The following is a 15082-nucleotide window of genomic DNA, read 5'->3' on the forward strand; positions in this document are numbered from 1 at the left end:
TTTTACTTTCAAATCATTCTCATCAGAATGTCATTTAATATGAGTCTATTTGGAACACAGGTCTTTTCAGGTGAGCAAGTTCAAGGGTACCCTACTGTCATTGCGTTAACAGAAATGCCTCTTTCTATTGCACGGAAAAGCCTGTGATACAAATCCAATTCTGACTTCATGGCAGTGCCATTACAGTGGGTCTCTGCACCACTTCGCTGAAATGATTTTAAGATTATCTCTCTAAAAAGACTTAAACTTTGAGGAAATTAGAATAAACATTAATTCACCAAGTATTTCAAATACCTTGGTTATTCTTCTCTGGCTACTATTAAAAAAAATTTATTGTGTATATTTCAGGTTCACAGCATGACGTTATGCCACATATATAGATAATAAAATGGTTACTATAGGGAAGCAAATTAACATATCTATCATCACAGTTACAATTTTGTATGACAAGAGCAGCTAAAATCTACTTATTGCACAGAATTCCTAATATAATACAATTTTATACAATTTTATTAACTATAGTCTTTATGTTGCACATTAGACCTCTAGACTTGTTCATCCTACATAACTGCTACTTTTTATCCTTTCACCTATATCTCCCCCTTTCCCACCTCCCCCTGCAACCACTGTTTTATCCTCTATATCTGTATATTTGACTCTTATTTTTTAAGATTCCACATATAAGAGAGATCACGCAATATTGTTCCTTCTGTTCTGGCTTACTTCATTTAGCGTAATGTCCTCCAAGTCTATCCATATTGTGGTAAATGGCAGGATCTCCCATTTTTTAAGGCTGAATATTTCATTGTGCATATATACCACATTTTCTTTATCCTTTCATCCACTGACAGACATGTAGGTCGTTGTCATATCTTGGCTATTGTAAATAATGCTGCATTGAACATGGGAGTGCAGATATCTTTACAAGGTGGTGATTTCATCTTCTTTGGGTATACAACAAGACCAGAGATTGCTGGGTCACACGGTAAATCTATTTTTAATTTATTTAGGAGCCTGCATACTGCTTTCCGTAATGGCTATACCAGTCTACATCCCAGTCAATAGTGTACAAGTGCTCCTTTTTCTCCACATCCTCACCAACAGTTGTTATTCTCATCTTTTTGATAACAGCCATCCTAACAGCTGTGAAGTGATATCTCATGGCAGTTTAGATTTGCATTTCCTTGATGATTAGTGTTATTAGGCACCTTTTTGTATACCTGTTGGACATTTTTGTATCTTCTTTGGAGAAATAACTATTCATGTCCTTTGTTCATTTTTAAAATTCTGTTAATTGTTTTTCTACTATTGAGTTGTATCAGTTCTTTATAAATTTTGGTTATTAACCTATCATCAGATACATGGTTTCTGATTTTTCCCTCATTTTGTTTCATTTTGTTGTTTCCTTTGCTTTGCAGAAGATTTTGAGGTTAATGTAGTCCTATTTATTTTTGCTTTTGTAGCCTGAGCTTTTAATGTGATATCCAAAACAACACTGCCAATGCCAAGGTCAAGGAAACTGTTCCCTTATGTTCTTTTCTAGAAATTTTATGCTTTTAGATTTTACATTTAGGTCTTTCAGCCAAATTGAACTGATTTTTGTATATGGCATTAGAGTCCAATTTCATTCTTTTGCATGTGGAGATTCCATTTTCCCAGTATCATTCATTGAAAAGACTAGCCTTTCTTCATCATGTTCTTGTATTTACTTTGTCAAAAATTAGTTGACCATATAAGTTTGGATTTATGTGGCTACTATTTCCTTAATGACAAAATTGTTTAATTACTTTCCAATGGCATAATGTAAAATTAAATGTGCCAGAAGCATTGGACTGAATTCCTATAGTACATATTATCTATACTATCTAGCACTTTAGCTATACCATATTTCGCAGCATTACTATTCATAATCTTTATTATTTTGCTCCATGTTGCTATATAAGTTCCATGTGCTAGTTAATCCTTGGTGATGTAGCCCAGGTCAGGGACTGTGGAACTGGAGAGAAATGAACCTGACTGATGTGTTTGAATGCTGACTGTGAGTTCTCCATTAAGCCATAAGCTTCTCCAGCACCTCTCACATTTCTCTTCTAGATAAGAGACATTCCCTTATTTCTTTTTTCATTTCAGTGTCTGGCATTTGTTTATTCACTGATCAAATGTTTCCTGCATACCTGTTATTTGTTGGGCTCTGTGCCAGATAATAGAGATATTTATATGGTAAATAATATAAATGATAATCAATAATCATAGCAAACACTTATATAGCCCATATTACATGCCAGGCACACTATTTCAAAGTATTTTACATATATTAACACAATCAAACCTTCACAATAACTTATGAGGCAGCTATTATAATTACCTTATTTTATAGATGAGAAAAGTATGTTTCCAAGAGGTTAAGAAACTTTCCCCAAGTCATTGATCTGGTAAGTGTCAGAGGCAGAATTGAAAGCTAGATAGTTTGGCTCCAGAAACCATACTGTTAACCACTCAGTTTTACTACTTCTTCCAGATAGACAAGGTCCTTGCTTTCATGAAACCCACATTCTAATAATACACAATTGTTTGTGGAATGAATGGATGGAAGAATAGACTCATGCAGAGAGGGAGAATGTAGAGGAACTTCAGGTATGGAGAACACAGTTGATAATGGCAGCCCTTAATAATACAGAAATAACAAAATGATAATAATAAGAACTAATGTTTATTTAATACCTACATGTCATATATTTTAGGAGTACTATATCATATATTTTGAAATGAATCATATAACTTATCATCAGAATAGCTCCAGGAGGTAGACACTATTAATCAGGGAAATTTTACGGATGAGAAAAACTGTTGTTTAAAGAGATTAACTTGCAACAAAGAGGTCACACTACCTCCAGTTGTCAAAGCCATCAGTTGGATCAGAAGCCTCCTTAAGAGATGAAAATGGCCGGGCGCGGTGGCTCACGCCTGTAATCCCAGCACTTTGGGAGGCCGAGGCGGGCGGATCACGAGGTCAGGAGATCGAGACCATCCTGGCTAACACGGTGAAACCCCGTCTCTACTAAAAATACAAAAAAATTAGCCGGGCGTGGTGGTGCACGCCTGTAGTCCCAGCTACTCGGAGGCTGAGGCAGGAGAATGGCATGAACCCGGGAGGCGGAGCTGGCAGTGAGCCGAGATCGTGCCACTGCACTCCAGCCTGGGCGACAAAGCGAGACTCCGTCTCAAAAAAAAAAAAAAAAAAAAAAAAAAAAAAAAAAAGAGAGATGAAAATGAGATTACATTTGTATGTTGATTTGTTAAAAGCTAGGGCTCATATTATCTGTTCTTTCTCCCTTTAGGAGAACAAGGTTTCTTTTCGAGTTTACATGTAAAAGTAGAATAAATTCCAAAATATTATAAAAGCTTGAGGAATCATTACATTTCCCACTTAATCCAGTGGTTATAGTATATTGCATCATCTTAATACACTGACCAGTCAAAAAATAAATAAGTAAAATGGAAAGCAGCTTAATATATCTCACTGATCTCACTGTCTCTTTAAAACCTTCTTACACATTTGATTAATCACTTATTTTAGGGCAGTTACCACTTGTGCCTAGATAATGACTTATTTTTTATTCTTTTTATTTTTTTGAGATGGAGTTTTGCTCTTATTGCCCAAGCTGGAGTGCAATGGCACAGTCACTACAACCTCTGCCTCCCGGGTTCAAGCAATTCTCCTGCCTCAGCCTCCTGAGTAGCTGGGATTACAGGCATGAGCCACCACTCCCACACCTAATTTTGTATTTTTAGTAGAGACAGAGTTTCACCATGTTGGCCAGGCTGGTCTCAAACTCCTGACCTCAGGTGATCCACCCACCTCGGCCTCCCAAAGTGCTGGGATTACAGGCGTGAGCCACCGTACCTGGCCGATGATGAACATTTACTTGTGATGGTCTACAGTTTAAAATGTATATGAAAGTGGTTGTTTCCTCTAAAAACAAACAAACAAAAAAAAAAAAACAAAAAAGATTGCCTAAGGCAGCTTTTAATACGGTGACTGTGGCCCACAGAAACATCTCTACTGAGAGAACAGAAAAGAAACAGCATCTGGTGCCATAACACAGGGGAAATGAGAAGTCAATAATAATTAAAAACAAAAACCAAAGGCTAGAAACTAACTGGATTAGATTATAAGTGACACTTATAACAGACCAAAGCTCTGTTTCTGACAAGGGCTTATTTTCTCTCTCCCCAGAGTACAGAAAGTACACAGCTCATTAGATTATCAGTGAAAGAGAAATGTGGTCAATGCTTATTAAATTGCACATTTTGCCATTTTTAAGGTGGGCAGTGAAATGATCCAGAAAATATTTCCTTCAACAGCATTTTCATAGAGTGACTTTGCTAACAGAGTCTTCTGACCACTAGGAAAATATTTCCTTCAACAGCATTTTCATAGAGTGACTTTGCTAACAGAGTCTTCTGACCACTAGGAAAATATTTAGACCATAAAGCAGAAGTTGAGGGAAAGGTAGTGGTGAGAAATGGGGCAAGAGGATATTGGGGAGAATAATAATAGTAGTTTAAAATAGTGGTAGTTCACTCAGTTTCTATTTGGTGACTGAAATACTGAAAAATTTACATAGATTTCAGTCACAGAACAGGTGGTATTATGATATTGGCAACAGAATGTAGTGATTAAAAGCACATGCTTTTGAGTCATGCATACTGAAACCTGGACCCTGGTGCTTCCTAGCTGTGTGATATGGGGAGACTTGTTTAACCTTGTAAGCTTTAGTTTTGACATCTGTAAAACAGGAATGATAGCAGTTACTGCTTCAAAAGACTATTGATTTAAATGTGTTGGCCTATATAAAGTGACAGGCACAATACATTTTTTGATGTTAGCTCTTATCACTAATACTATTGTCATCATCTGTAAACAGGATTTCTTGGTGAAAATTTTCGCTGATCATTTTCTTATAAACATCTGTGAACTGATGAGTTTAATTAGGGTGCTGCTGATGAAGCTTCTGTGTGGTCTTTTTAAAAATTCAGAATAGTACCGGATTTGGACCAAAAAGTGCTCTTTTGTGCTGAAGTCTTCAAAATGTTTTCCACAAAAGTGAGTTTGTTTGGGTTAATTATGTGTGTGCATTATCCTATGAACTCTCAAGATAAAGGGCCTACAGCTGGAGCCGATTGTGTGCAGTGAGAAGGGACATTACACTGATTGGCTAGTTGCTCTTGTCATTGTTTGTCATTGTTTTTTTTATTCTTTTTTTTTCATTTGCATCAAGTAGCTGCCTATAATGGTGAACACTGAGCAACTGGCCTGGTTTCAAGGAAAAAAATCATGTGAGTTTGATTGAAGTGCTCTCTGTGGGGTGCAACACACAGAGGGGGACATATGTGCAGCCTGGCTGTGTGTTTGCTAATAGGAAAGTGGACTGAAGCCAAGAAAGAGAGGCTGGAGGTGATACGACTCATTCTCTCAAACAGAAGAGGGAGCACTGAATTTGAACATGATGCAGACAAAGGAAGGCAAACCAGCTGAAGAAAGAGGTGCCAAGAGACTTGCAAGGAGGCATGGCAAGTTTTGTGGGAATTTGAATGTGTGTAAGCAAACATAAATGTGATAATACTAAGGTGGGAGGTGTGGGGGCATGAGAATATAATAAAGAGGAATGGGCAATATAGAGATGGAGAGATACTGACCTTTCCATGTTCTTGCAGGAATATCAGTATGGTGGGATGAACTGGGAGGTGATTACAGACATTAAGGTTACCTAAGACATAGTACAAGGAAATGTGGAACTCCAGAATCATTGGTAAGAAAATTCTAAAGTTGACTTTTAAAAAGGAAACAAAGTGGCTGATCATTAGGTTGTAAGATAAATTACAAAGCAGACCAATCCAATGTAGTAATGCCAATACTATGAACATAAATATGCATAAACCAAGGATTAAAATCTCCATAGTACTCTGAAATTAACTATTATAATAAAAGGTATTCAAAATAATAACTATTAATAAATAAAAGGCATGTTAGTAATGATTGTCTTTGGATAATCAATATTTTCTTGTTTTTCATCTTTTCAGAAATGAATTATGTATGCTATAGTTAGAGCCAAATTAACTCTAAATGAGAAAGAACAAAAACTTTAAGAAAGAACAGAAGCTAAGTACAGTGGTCTCATTATGGGACACACCTAGCATCTTCTCATGAGTAATGAAAATCAGAATGGGAAAAAAGAAAGTTAATTTCTCAAGCCCAGTGAATAGACTTAAATTTACTAGAAATAATAGTCACATGTTAAATCTTGCTGTTTCTAGAAACGAAGGCAACTTGATACAGTGAGAGTAATTTCGAATGTAGAATCAGATCGGATCTGGTTTATTTCCTAGTTTCATGAATTTAAGTCAGTTAACATATTTACTAAGAATTCATTTTCTTCCATGTAAAATGGGAATTATACTTATTTATTTGTTGATTTGTGTTTATGAGAAAAGAATGATACCATGAAGTTGAAAAGACTCTGTATGATATAAAGTAGCATACAAATAGAAATCAAACAGCCATAATCAGACATCATGCTTTGTTGATCTTACTACTGTTCAGGGCTCTTTATGTGGAAATCATCACTCCCCACATTGTGAAACAGTTATTCCTATAGTGCCACTTCCCACCTCCAAGAATGACCTTCTCAAGGGCAACTGATTAGATCATATTCATCTCTATTCCCCTAGCTGATGCAATATAAATACTTGGCACTTAATAAGTGTTGAAGTAGTAAGCTAAGTTTTAAAAAAATTATTGCAGAACACCAAAGGAAAAGCAATCAAAATTCCCTATTTTATAGAAAGAATGAAGCATTTGTGTTGCATTCTATTTTATATTTGTGTTGAGTCAGAGAGGAAAGCAATAAGAATGAAGGTCATTCAAGCAACAATACACATTTATTGGATACTTGCTCTGTTCCAGGCACAGGATATGAGGATGAAAAGCTGGTACAGAATGTTAGCACCAGATCATATTAGTTTATAAGGTACACAGTAAAAGCTCCATCACTGTGATTTTATTCTTCCTTCATTAATCATTAATTCATTTCTTAACCTTTTACTCCATATAAAGAGAGAGGGAAAGCAAGAATGGTTATTTTGATTTACTCAAATTTCTTCTCTAGCAGAGGTCACCAAAATGGACAGTATGATATGAACCCTAGGGCAATCCACTGGGTACAAGAGGAAAACATTCACATTTCTATTAATATTAATCACATTGATATTTATATTTCTTTTTCCATTTTCATATGTTTTAAAATGTGAACAATATATTAGCATAGTGATATATATGTAATTTAGAGGAGAGAAATATATTAGTGGCAACCTCTTGTGTTTTACTGATGGAGTGTGCTATTAAGATAATTTTAAAATGACAGCAACATATGATACTTATAGAGCAAATTCTATAAAGAGGGCTATTACACTGAGTATAAGCAAAATAAAAAAGAATGCCATAGGAGGTTCTAACCCTTAAATAAAATATGTCATTGCAATTACATTGTATTATAACTTATTACATTTGAGATAAATTAGAAGAGAGTTCAAGAAACAGTTGTCCAGGTTTTATCTCGCTGTTTCAGAAGTGAGTCTAACCTCAGGGGACAGAATTTTGAGAGTGAACTGTTCTAAATTTTCTTTAGCCAATTGCAGGAAATTGCTAAATTATACTCTACTGGCTTGATAGAATGAGCACTACCACCAAAGTTGTCCTTAGGAGATGCAGTGGTAGCAGCAGAATGGGTTAGGGTGTGGTTAGATCAAGGTAGGATGGTGGTTCTTAATCTAGCTGCACATTAAAATCATTTGGGAAACCTAAACAAAAGAAATAAAATGAAGCATGGTCCCTACCCCAGAAATCCTGATTTGATTATTCAGGGCTGACTGAGGATTGGGTATTCACAGTGTTCAAGAGCTTACCTTGAGATTCAAACATATAAGCCAAAATCAAGAATCAGAGATGTTGACAAAACCAGTGAAAGGAATTTAACTTTAGGACATCACAATCTATGTATGAATCCAATTTTACAATTTACTAGTTATGTCATGTTGGAAATCCCTTTGTCATCTCTGAGTTCTAACTTTCTCTTCTGAAAAATAAGAATAACAGTAATGACTGTCCTAACTACCTCTCAAAGATGGTGGTTAAGAATAAATGAGGTGGGCCGGGCGCGGTGGCTCAAGCCTGTAATCCCAGCACTTTGGGAGGCCGAGACGGGCGGATCACGAGGTCAGGAGATCGAGACTATCCTGGCTAACACGGTGAAACCCCGTCTCTACTAAAAAATACAAAAAACTAGCCAGGTGAGGTGGCGGGCGCCTGTAGTCCCAGCTACTTGGGAGGCTGAGGCAGGAGAAGGGCGTAAACCTGGGAGGCAGAGCATGCAGTGAGCTGAGATCTGGCCACTGCACTCCAGCCTGGGTGACAGAGCAAGACTCTGTCTCAAAAAAAAAAAAAAAAAAAAAAAAAAGAATAAATGAGGTGTTGTAGGCAAAAGATCTTTTCAAGATGAAAGCAATGTGTTGTTGGTAGGAAAGAGACATGCTCAGAGAGTTACAGGTCTTGGTTCTAAGATATCTAAGATTGGTATAACCAATGAATGTGCTTTAACATCCCATTCATTATTCAGATAATTTCTACATATTCGCAATGTCTTCAATTTGATTTTCTTATTGATACTTGGATGAAATCAGGCAATTTTGTAAATTTACCAAAAACAGCAATAATTTCAGTCATCACAACTAATACTCATTCAGAAACTTGTATTGTTTCTACTCATATTTCCTAAAAGTATTTGATGTCTTTACTTTAGGATACTTATTTTCAAATAAAAATAAGAGATGCTCACACATAGCACATCCCGAGTATATTCCACTAAACACTAGTTTTAGGTGTTTTGTTAAGTATTACTCTAAGAAGAAGATTCCATGATAAAACAGATATGTTAATCAAAATCAAATCGCTTACTTGATGGCAGGACTTCATAGAATTTTTAATATGCTAAAATCCATTGAGAATCTACAAGAGGATTGGGATACAAGTTGCAGAATTTAGCAAATGTATTTGGTCACAGAGTCTATTCATGTGACACAGAAAAGAGAACAATATTTTAAAGCATACTTTTGGAAATACCAATCTAATATAATGCTACTATGGTATAGAGGCCAAAATAGAAGACCAAAGATGGATGTGACTTGCCCAAGACAGATTAGGTAAAATCAGTGCTAGGTGCCTGTGACTGAAATCCAGCTTTCTCATCTGAGTCCAAGGTCTTTCCACTTGACTTCAATGTCTCTGTTACTTTTCCTGTCACTTACTACTTCCCTTTAAGGAAAGAAAACACAAGAACTAATTCTCTGTAAAAGGTATAAAAGTTCTCTCACTGACAATTTTTTTCTTTAAATGTCAAGCAGGGTTTATGGAAAGAAGAGGCTAAGATTTTAAACCTTAAATTACAATGTGCCGAGGGGCTTTAACAACTAATAACTAATGCTATCCCTGCAGAGAAGACAATCGAATTATCCTAGATTCAACATTTCTGGTTTATGTTGAAAAGGGGGAAGAAGTTAACACTTTTCTAATATATTGGGCTACATATATCACCTTGGAAGGGCTTAATAAAGCCAATATGTGAAAATATATGAAATAATTTAAAAATCTGTTATGCTGTTAAACTCTGACTACCACTGAATTTCAAGGCCAAGAGAATCTATTTTGTCTGAGACGACAAAACTAAACCACTGGTACAATCCACAAAATCTGATGTCACTCTCACTTTACCATTTAAAAAACAAAACAAATTCTAGAGAACAATAAATTCTAAGTAGCCAAGGAAATTTTCAAAAATATAGTTTTGCTAAAAAGAACATATACCATGTATTTGGGTTGACCCATCAAACATCAGAGTGGTCTGACATTATAGTCATCTTATTTAAAATACCAAGAGGCTTATTGCAAAGGTGACAGACAGAATAACTGTTTCTTAAAGTAGAATATTTGCAAAGGTCAGATGCTATACTATTACGTGGAATTTTTAAAGTGGGAAATAAGATTGTAAGGAATCTAAAGAAATTTTGTAATAAGTGTAATCTATTTACAGAAGATAAATGAATGTGTGATAAAATTTACTGGAAGGGAGAGAAAAGGTCTAAAGCATCCTAAAAAACTAAGAAGTGGAAAAGTGGAAAGACATAGCTCTTTCAAACATATGTGGAAGAGGAATTAGTCTTCACCTTCTTGTTTTCAAGGGACAGAGCTATGAATAAAGGGGGACATACATAGAAAAATATATTTTAACAGAATTTTAAGGAAAACATTTTAATGATACTTATTACCTAATAAATAGCTTTTGGGAGGTATTACACCCTTAAAGGGGGTTCTATGGGAGGTCAGAGACTGCTTCACATGCTTGCTTTTCTGATGTACCAAGCAAGAGTTGATAAAAGATGGCCTTTAAGATAGATATGTTAAATTCGGAGATATAAGAATTTCAGGGAGAAAAAGTACCCAATATAGATGGTATGATTCAGGTGGTGCCCAACATTATAGCTATTTTGCTTGAGAAACTAGAAGAGTTATTGTTATTACTAACTCTTTAAAAAATGACTGTGCTCTCAGTAGAGGGCAGTTGCTAGGAGACTTCCTGAATTGTGAGTATTCAGCCATGAAAATCTAAAGAAATTAATGGAGTTTTATTTTAGACCAGTTTACTTACAGAACTCCGAGTGAATAATATATGGTGGAATTTTTCCTAAGAAGTGACAGAAGGAAGTGGTGCAAATTGCTTTAGAAAGAATAGCATATTTAGAGAAAAATATGCAGCGTATGGTACAGCTGGTACATCATAGAATCTAAATCATTTGTACTTCCTTTGTGGGAGGAGAGTAGAAGAGGGGGAAGATACAAAGAATATGAATGTAGGGTAGTAAAGGGAAGAGGAGGTGGAAAGGAATGACAGAAAGAGAGCATTAATAAATATTTTTGGGTTGAAGCAAGATAATTGTTTTTGTAGGGTGGCTTCAGTGATTTTGTCTTTATTCTCCTTTTCAGGGTTATTTTGCTTGCAAAGTATAAAATGAATCATTTTCTTTCATTTCCAGTTTCAACTTGGAAGTACTAATTATGTCTTCCTTACATAAGAGAGGAGAGACCTATTACTGTTGAAGGTTCTTTAAAAAAACAAAACAAAACTATGCTTTAAAACTCAAAACAGTTTAGGATTATGTCACAGCTATTTTTGAAATCATTGTATCTACAATGAATATCAACAAAATGGTAATAAAAAATAGTGTAGTGCCTGGAAAATCCTTTGACAGAATTATTTGGAGCAAGTTTTTTTTTTTTTAATTTGGAAATAAAACAAACAAACAAAAAAACCTAAACAGAACTTCAAGAAATAAGCACATAGCATTTACCATGATTGTACAATAGCAGTAAATGAAAAAATACCAGAAGATCTGCCTACAATCAAACTCTTATGGAACGATGAGTCAAAGGTCAAACCAGTAACTATCTAAGACAGTCATTACTTGAGAATGAAATGGTCCTCTTCATTTTTCTATGTAGCACTATGTAGAATATGGTTATCACAATTTATTCTATTCCCAAGACAACATTTCAAGCAATAAAGTTTATATTCCAGAGAGAAGTTGTTCAGGTCTTGTACCCTAATAACAACCTTACTTGTCCAGAAGATAGAACAATATCATAAGAACAAACTTTTACATCAAAAACAAACAAGCAAACGAACAAAACAAAATTCAGAATTTCTTGAGAATGAAAGTGGTAGTGGCTTCAGGTGGTAAAGCAGCCCAAAACTCTTAAATTTAACTTTGACTGAAGTCATTAATGGTATATTTTTTGCCCATCCAGTTTTCTCATGACAGAGTTCCTTCCTGAATAGGGGCTACTGCCTGGGACACAGTAGGTGGACAGCACATACTTGTTAAGAAAGTAATTAATGAATGACAATAATGAATAAAGGAAGAAAGGAAAGAACTGAATGACAAATTTAAGGAAACTACTGAAAACATGTTGCACAAGAGGCAGTATAGCTTGGTGGTAATGAGTGGTCCTAGCCAGATTGCCTCAATTTGAAACCCAGTTTTGTCCATTATTAAACATATGATCATGGGCAAGTCAGAAAACCTGTCTACATCTCAGTTCTTTTTTGCTTATATAAAATGTGTTGCTGTTAGAAATACGTTACATTACAAAAAAGCCCTTTATAAAAGAACATGGAACTTAGTAAATGCCAGGTCAATGTTAGCTAACAAGATTATTACAAAGATCTTATCTAACACAAAGCTTATTGAACACAAAGGTCATTGGCAACTATGAAATTAGACCACTGGGATTAAACATAGCTCTCTAAAGCCGAGGGAAGTAGGCACAATAAATATAAAATTTGGAGGTTCAACTCCAAAACTTGCACAGGTCATAAAAATTAATCTGCTGCTGAGATTGGGGGCTGATCCTCCCCAGAGACTTCTCACAAAATTGTTGGAGATAATGGCTCCTTGCAGACATAGATTAGAAGTCCTGTTTTACAAGGGTAGACATGTGACTAGACAGATACGCTAATCTTACTTGAGAGCTACCTACTATTAATTTTCAATATTCGATTATTATCCTGTAGATTTTGGCATACAACAGTAAATGGACATAAGGCAGTTTTATTAACACAGTCCCAAATGCTTTGTTGCTTATAATTGCCTTAATTTTGCTTTAGGTTATCGTATAACTCCATGGTTCAGAAAGACTGGCTGTGTGTCAATGTCAATCACTGCCTAGGACTCCTGAAGCATGTGAGAAGCTGGCAAATGAAATAGCTATAACCCTAAGGGGGAGGAAAGGAAGAGATCCATTTACACATGTAGCAGAACTCAGATTATAAATTCTTGGAAGTCAGGTGCTGTGTCTATTCTGGTTGCACAAAGGATCATGGATATACGCTTATCAGTAAGCCAGGTGCTGTTTCTGTTGTTATGCAAACCCTACCTCTCCAGCAGTCTATAAATAGCAGTTGCTCTCCCTAATAGGAGACTCATTATATTGGAAGGACAACAGATAATCTCGATGCCATGTGTATCTAAGAAAATTAATGAAAATTTAAATTTGTTTTGAAAATGTCAACAAAATAGATACATTGTACATATACTTTTGAGATCTCTTACTCATAAATCTGCTGTCTCTTCTTTTCAATTTTTGTCCAAGGTCTAAATTGTAGACCCCTCACAAATTCATATGCTGAAGCCCTAACCCCCCCATGACTATTTGAGGATAGGTTCTATAGGAGATAATTAAGGTTAAATGAGTTAAAGATGGTGCTGGAATCCAATAGGACTGGGCCTTATAAGAGGTGGTCTTATAAGAAGAGAAAGAGAGAGAGAACTCTCTCTGCACAAATACCTAGGGAAGGCCATGTGAGGACACAGTGAGAAGGTGGCCACCTGCAAGTCAGGAAGAGAGCCCTCACCAAAAACCTAATTGGTTGGAACCTTGGACTATGTAGTCTCCAGAATTGTGAGAAAATAAATTTCTGCCATTTTAAGTCACCCACCCTGTGGTATTTTGTGATGGCAGCCTGAACAAAGACAGTCTTACACTGGAAAACAAGAGCTTTATAAATACACACACAGTTTTGCTGGAGTCACACTCACCATCAGTAGTCTATCTCCTACTTGCAACCTTCCATCTTTTTGTGCAGCTCCTCCATCTATAATTTTAGTTACATAAATGCTGTTGTCTCCAGGAATGTGTTGGTTCCCCACACCTCCTGCAATACTGAAGCCTAAACCTATAAGAAAGGAACAGAAAATGGAAAGCCTTGTTTTGTTGTTGTAGTTGTTTTTAGAAAATGCAGTTAGCCACATTTTAACAGTTTTTAAAAATGAATCTTCAACTTATTGTAACAGCAATAAATAACACTAAAAATTGTATTTCAATCTAGTTTGTTATTTAAACATTTGAAGGGTTGTTGATTAATGCAAATGAGGCAGATTTTGAAGTCAACCCCATGTAAGTAGTTTTGTTCTATTTCCAGACTGTATTCCTAACCGCTTTCCTCAGCTATCCTGTTTATAGGGGTAACTGGTTAGAGCAGGAATCAGGTGAAGGATGTGGAGGAGTCCTAGGTGAGCCAGGAAAAAGACAAATTTAGTCCTGCTCATTGTTGGTCTATGGGCTCATCTTCATTGCTGTTGTTACTCTAGCATAGAGAACAGAAGTACTACCAATCATTTGGGCAGAGACCTGGATACTCTTGATATTTCAAGATGAAAAATAGAATTGTTCAAAAATTGCACAAATTCTGAGACAAGAACCATGAATAAGTTACACTGTTTAAATATATATAATAATTTCAGAGAGAAGATAAGAAAAAGAAGCTAGATGCTTGCTTTTCATGTTTTCTTCTCTTGCCACCTTGTCATATTTTATATTTTCTAGCATTTATTGTTATTAACTGATTGATTATGAGGCTAGTCACACAAAAAAGTGAATTATTCCAGTATACAGTCTAAAAAATAAAAAAACTTCTTTAAAAATATTCTATTAGAAAATAAAGAATAAAAAGAATGCTAAAAAATTGATTAATAAATAAATTAATTTATTTTTTGAGACAGTCTTGCTCTGTTGCCCAGGCTGGAGTGCAGTGGCGCAATCTCGGCTCACTGCAAGCTCCGCCTCCAGGGTTCACGCCATTCTCCTGCCTCAGCCTCCCCAGCAGCTGGGACAACAGGCGAACACCACCACGCCTGGCTACTTTTTTTTGTATTTTTAGTAGAGACGGGGTTTCACCGTGTTAGCCAGGATGGTCTCGATCTCCTAACCTCGTGATCTGGTCGCCTCCGCCTCCCAAAGTGCTGGGATTACAGGCGTGAGCCACCGCACCTGGCCAGGTACAAGGATTTTAAAAATCCGTTTCAGAATATGTTTGAATGCTCATTCAGTACCATACTTGCCGCATACATTTTCATTGCATTTTACAATCATAAGATAATTAACATGCAAATTACTCAAGAAGATAGATATTGA

The 15082-nt window shown here is 35.8% G+C and overlaps 1 protein-coding gene across 8 annotated transcripts in view; it reads right to left on the bottom strand.

Moving 5' to 3' along the window:
• DLG2 (discs large MAGUK scaffold protein 2) overlaps window positions 1-15082 on the bottom strand; it is a 1315102-nt gene that overhangs the window by 528423 nt on the left and 771597 nt on the right. For all 8 annotated transcript variants that reach the window (XM_033207409.1, XM_033207408.1, XM_033207419.1 and 5 more), the window contains one exon: window positions 13708-13844. In XM_033207409.1, the coding sequence (XP_033063300.1) occupies window positions 13708-13844 (137 nt within the window). The remainder of the gene's footprint in view (window positions 1-13707; window positions 13845-15082) is intronic.

Source organism: Trachypithecus francoisi, unplaced genomic scaffold (assembly GCF_009764315.1).
Source record: "Trachypithecus francoisi isolate TF-2019V2 unplaced genomic scaffold, Tfra_2.0 Lachesis_group8, whole genome shotgun sequence".
Taxonomy (NCBI): domain Eukaryota; kingdom Metazoa; phylum Chordata; class Mammalia; order Primates; family Cercopithecidae; genus Trachypithecus; species Trachypithecus francoisi.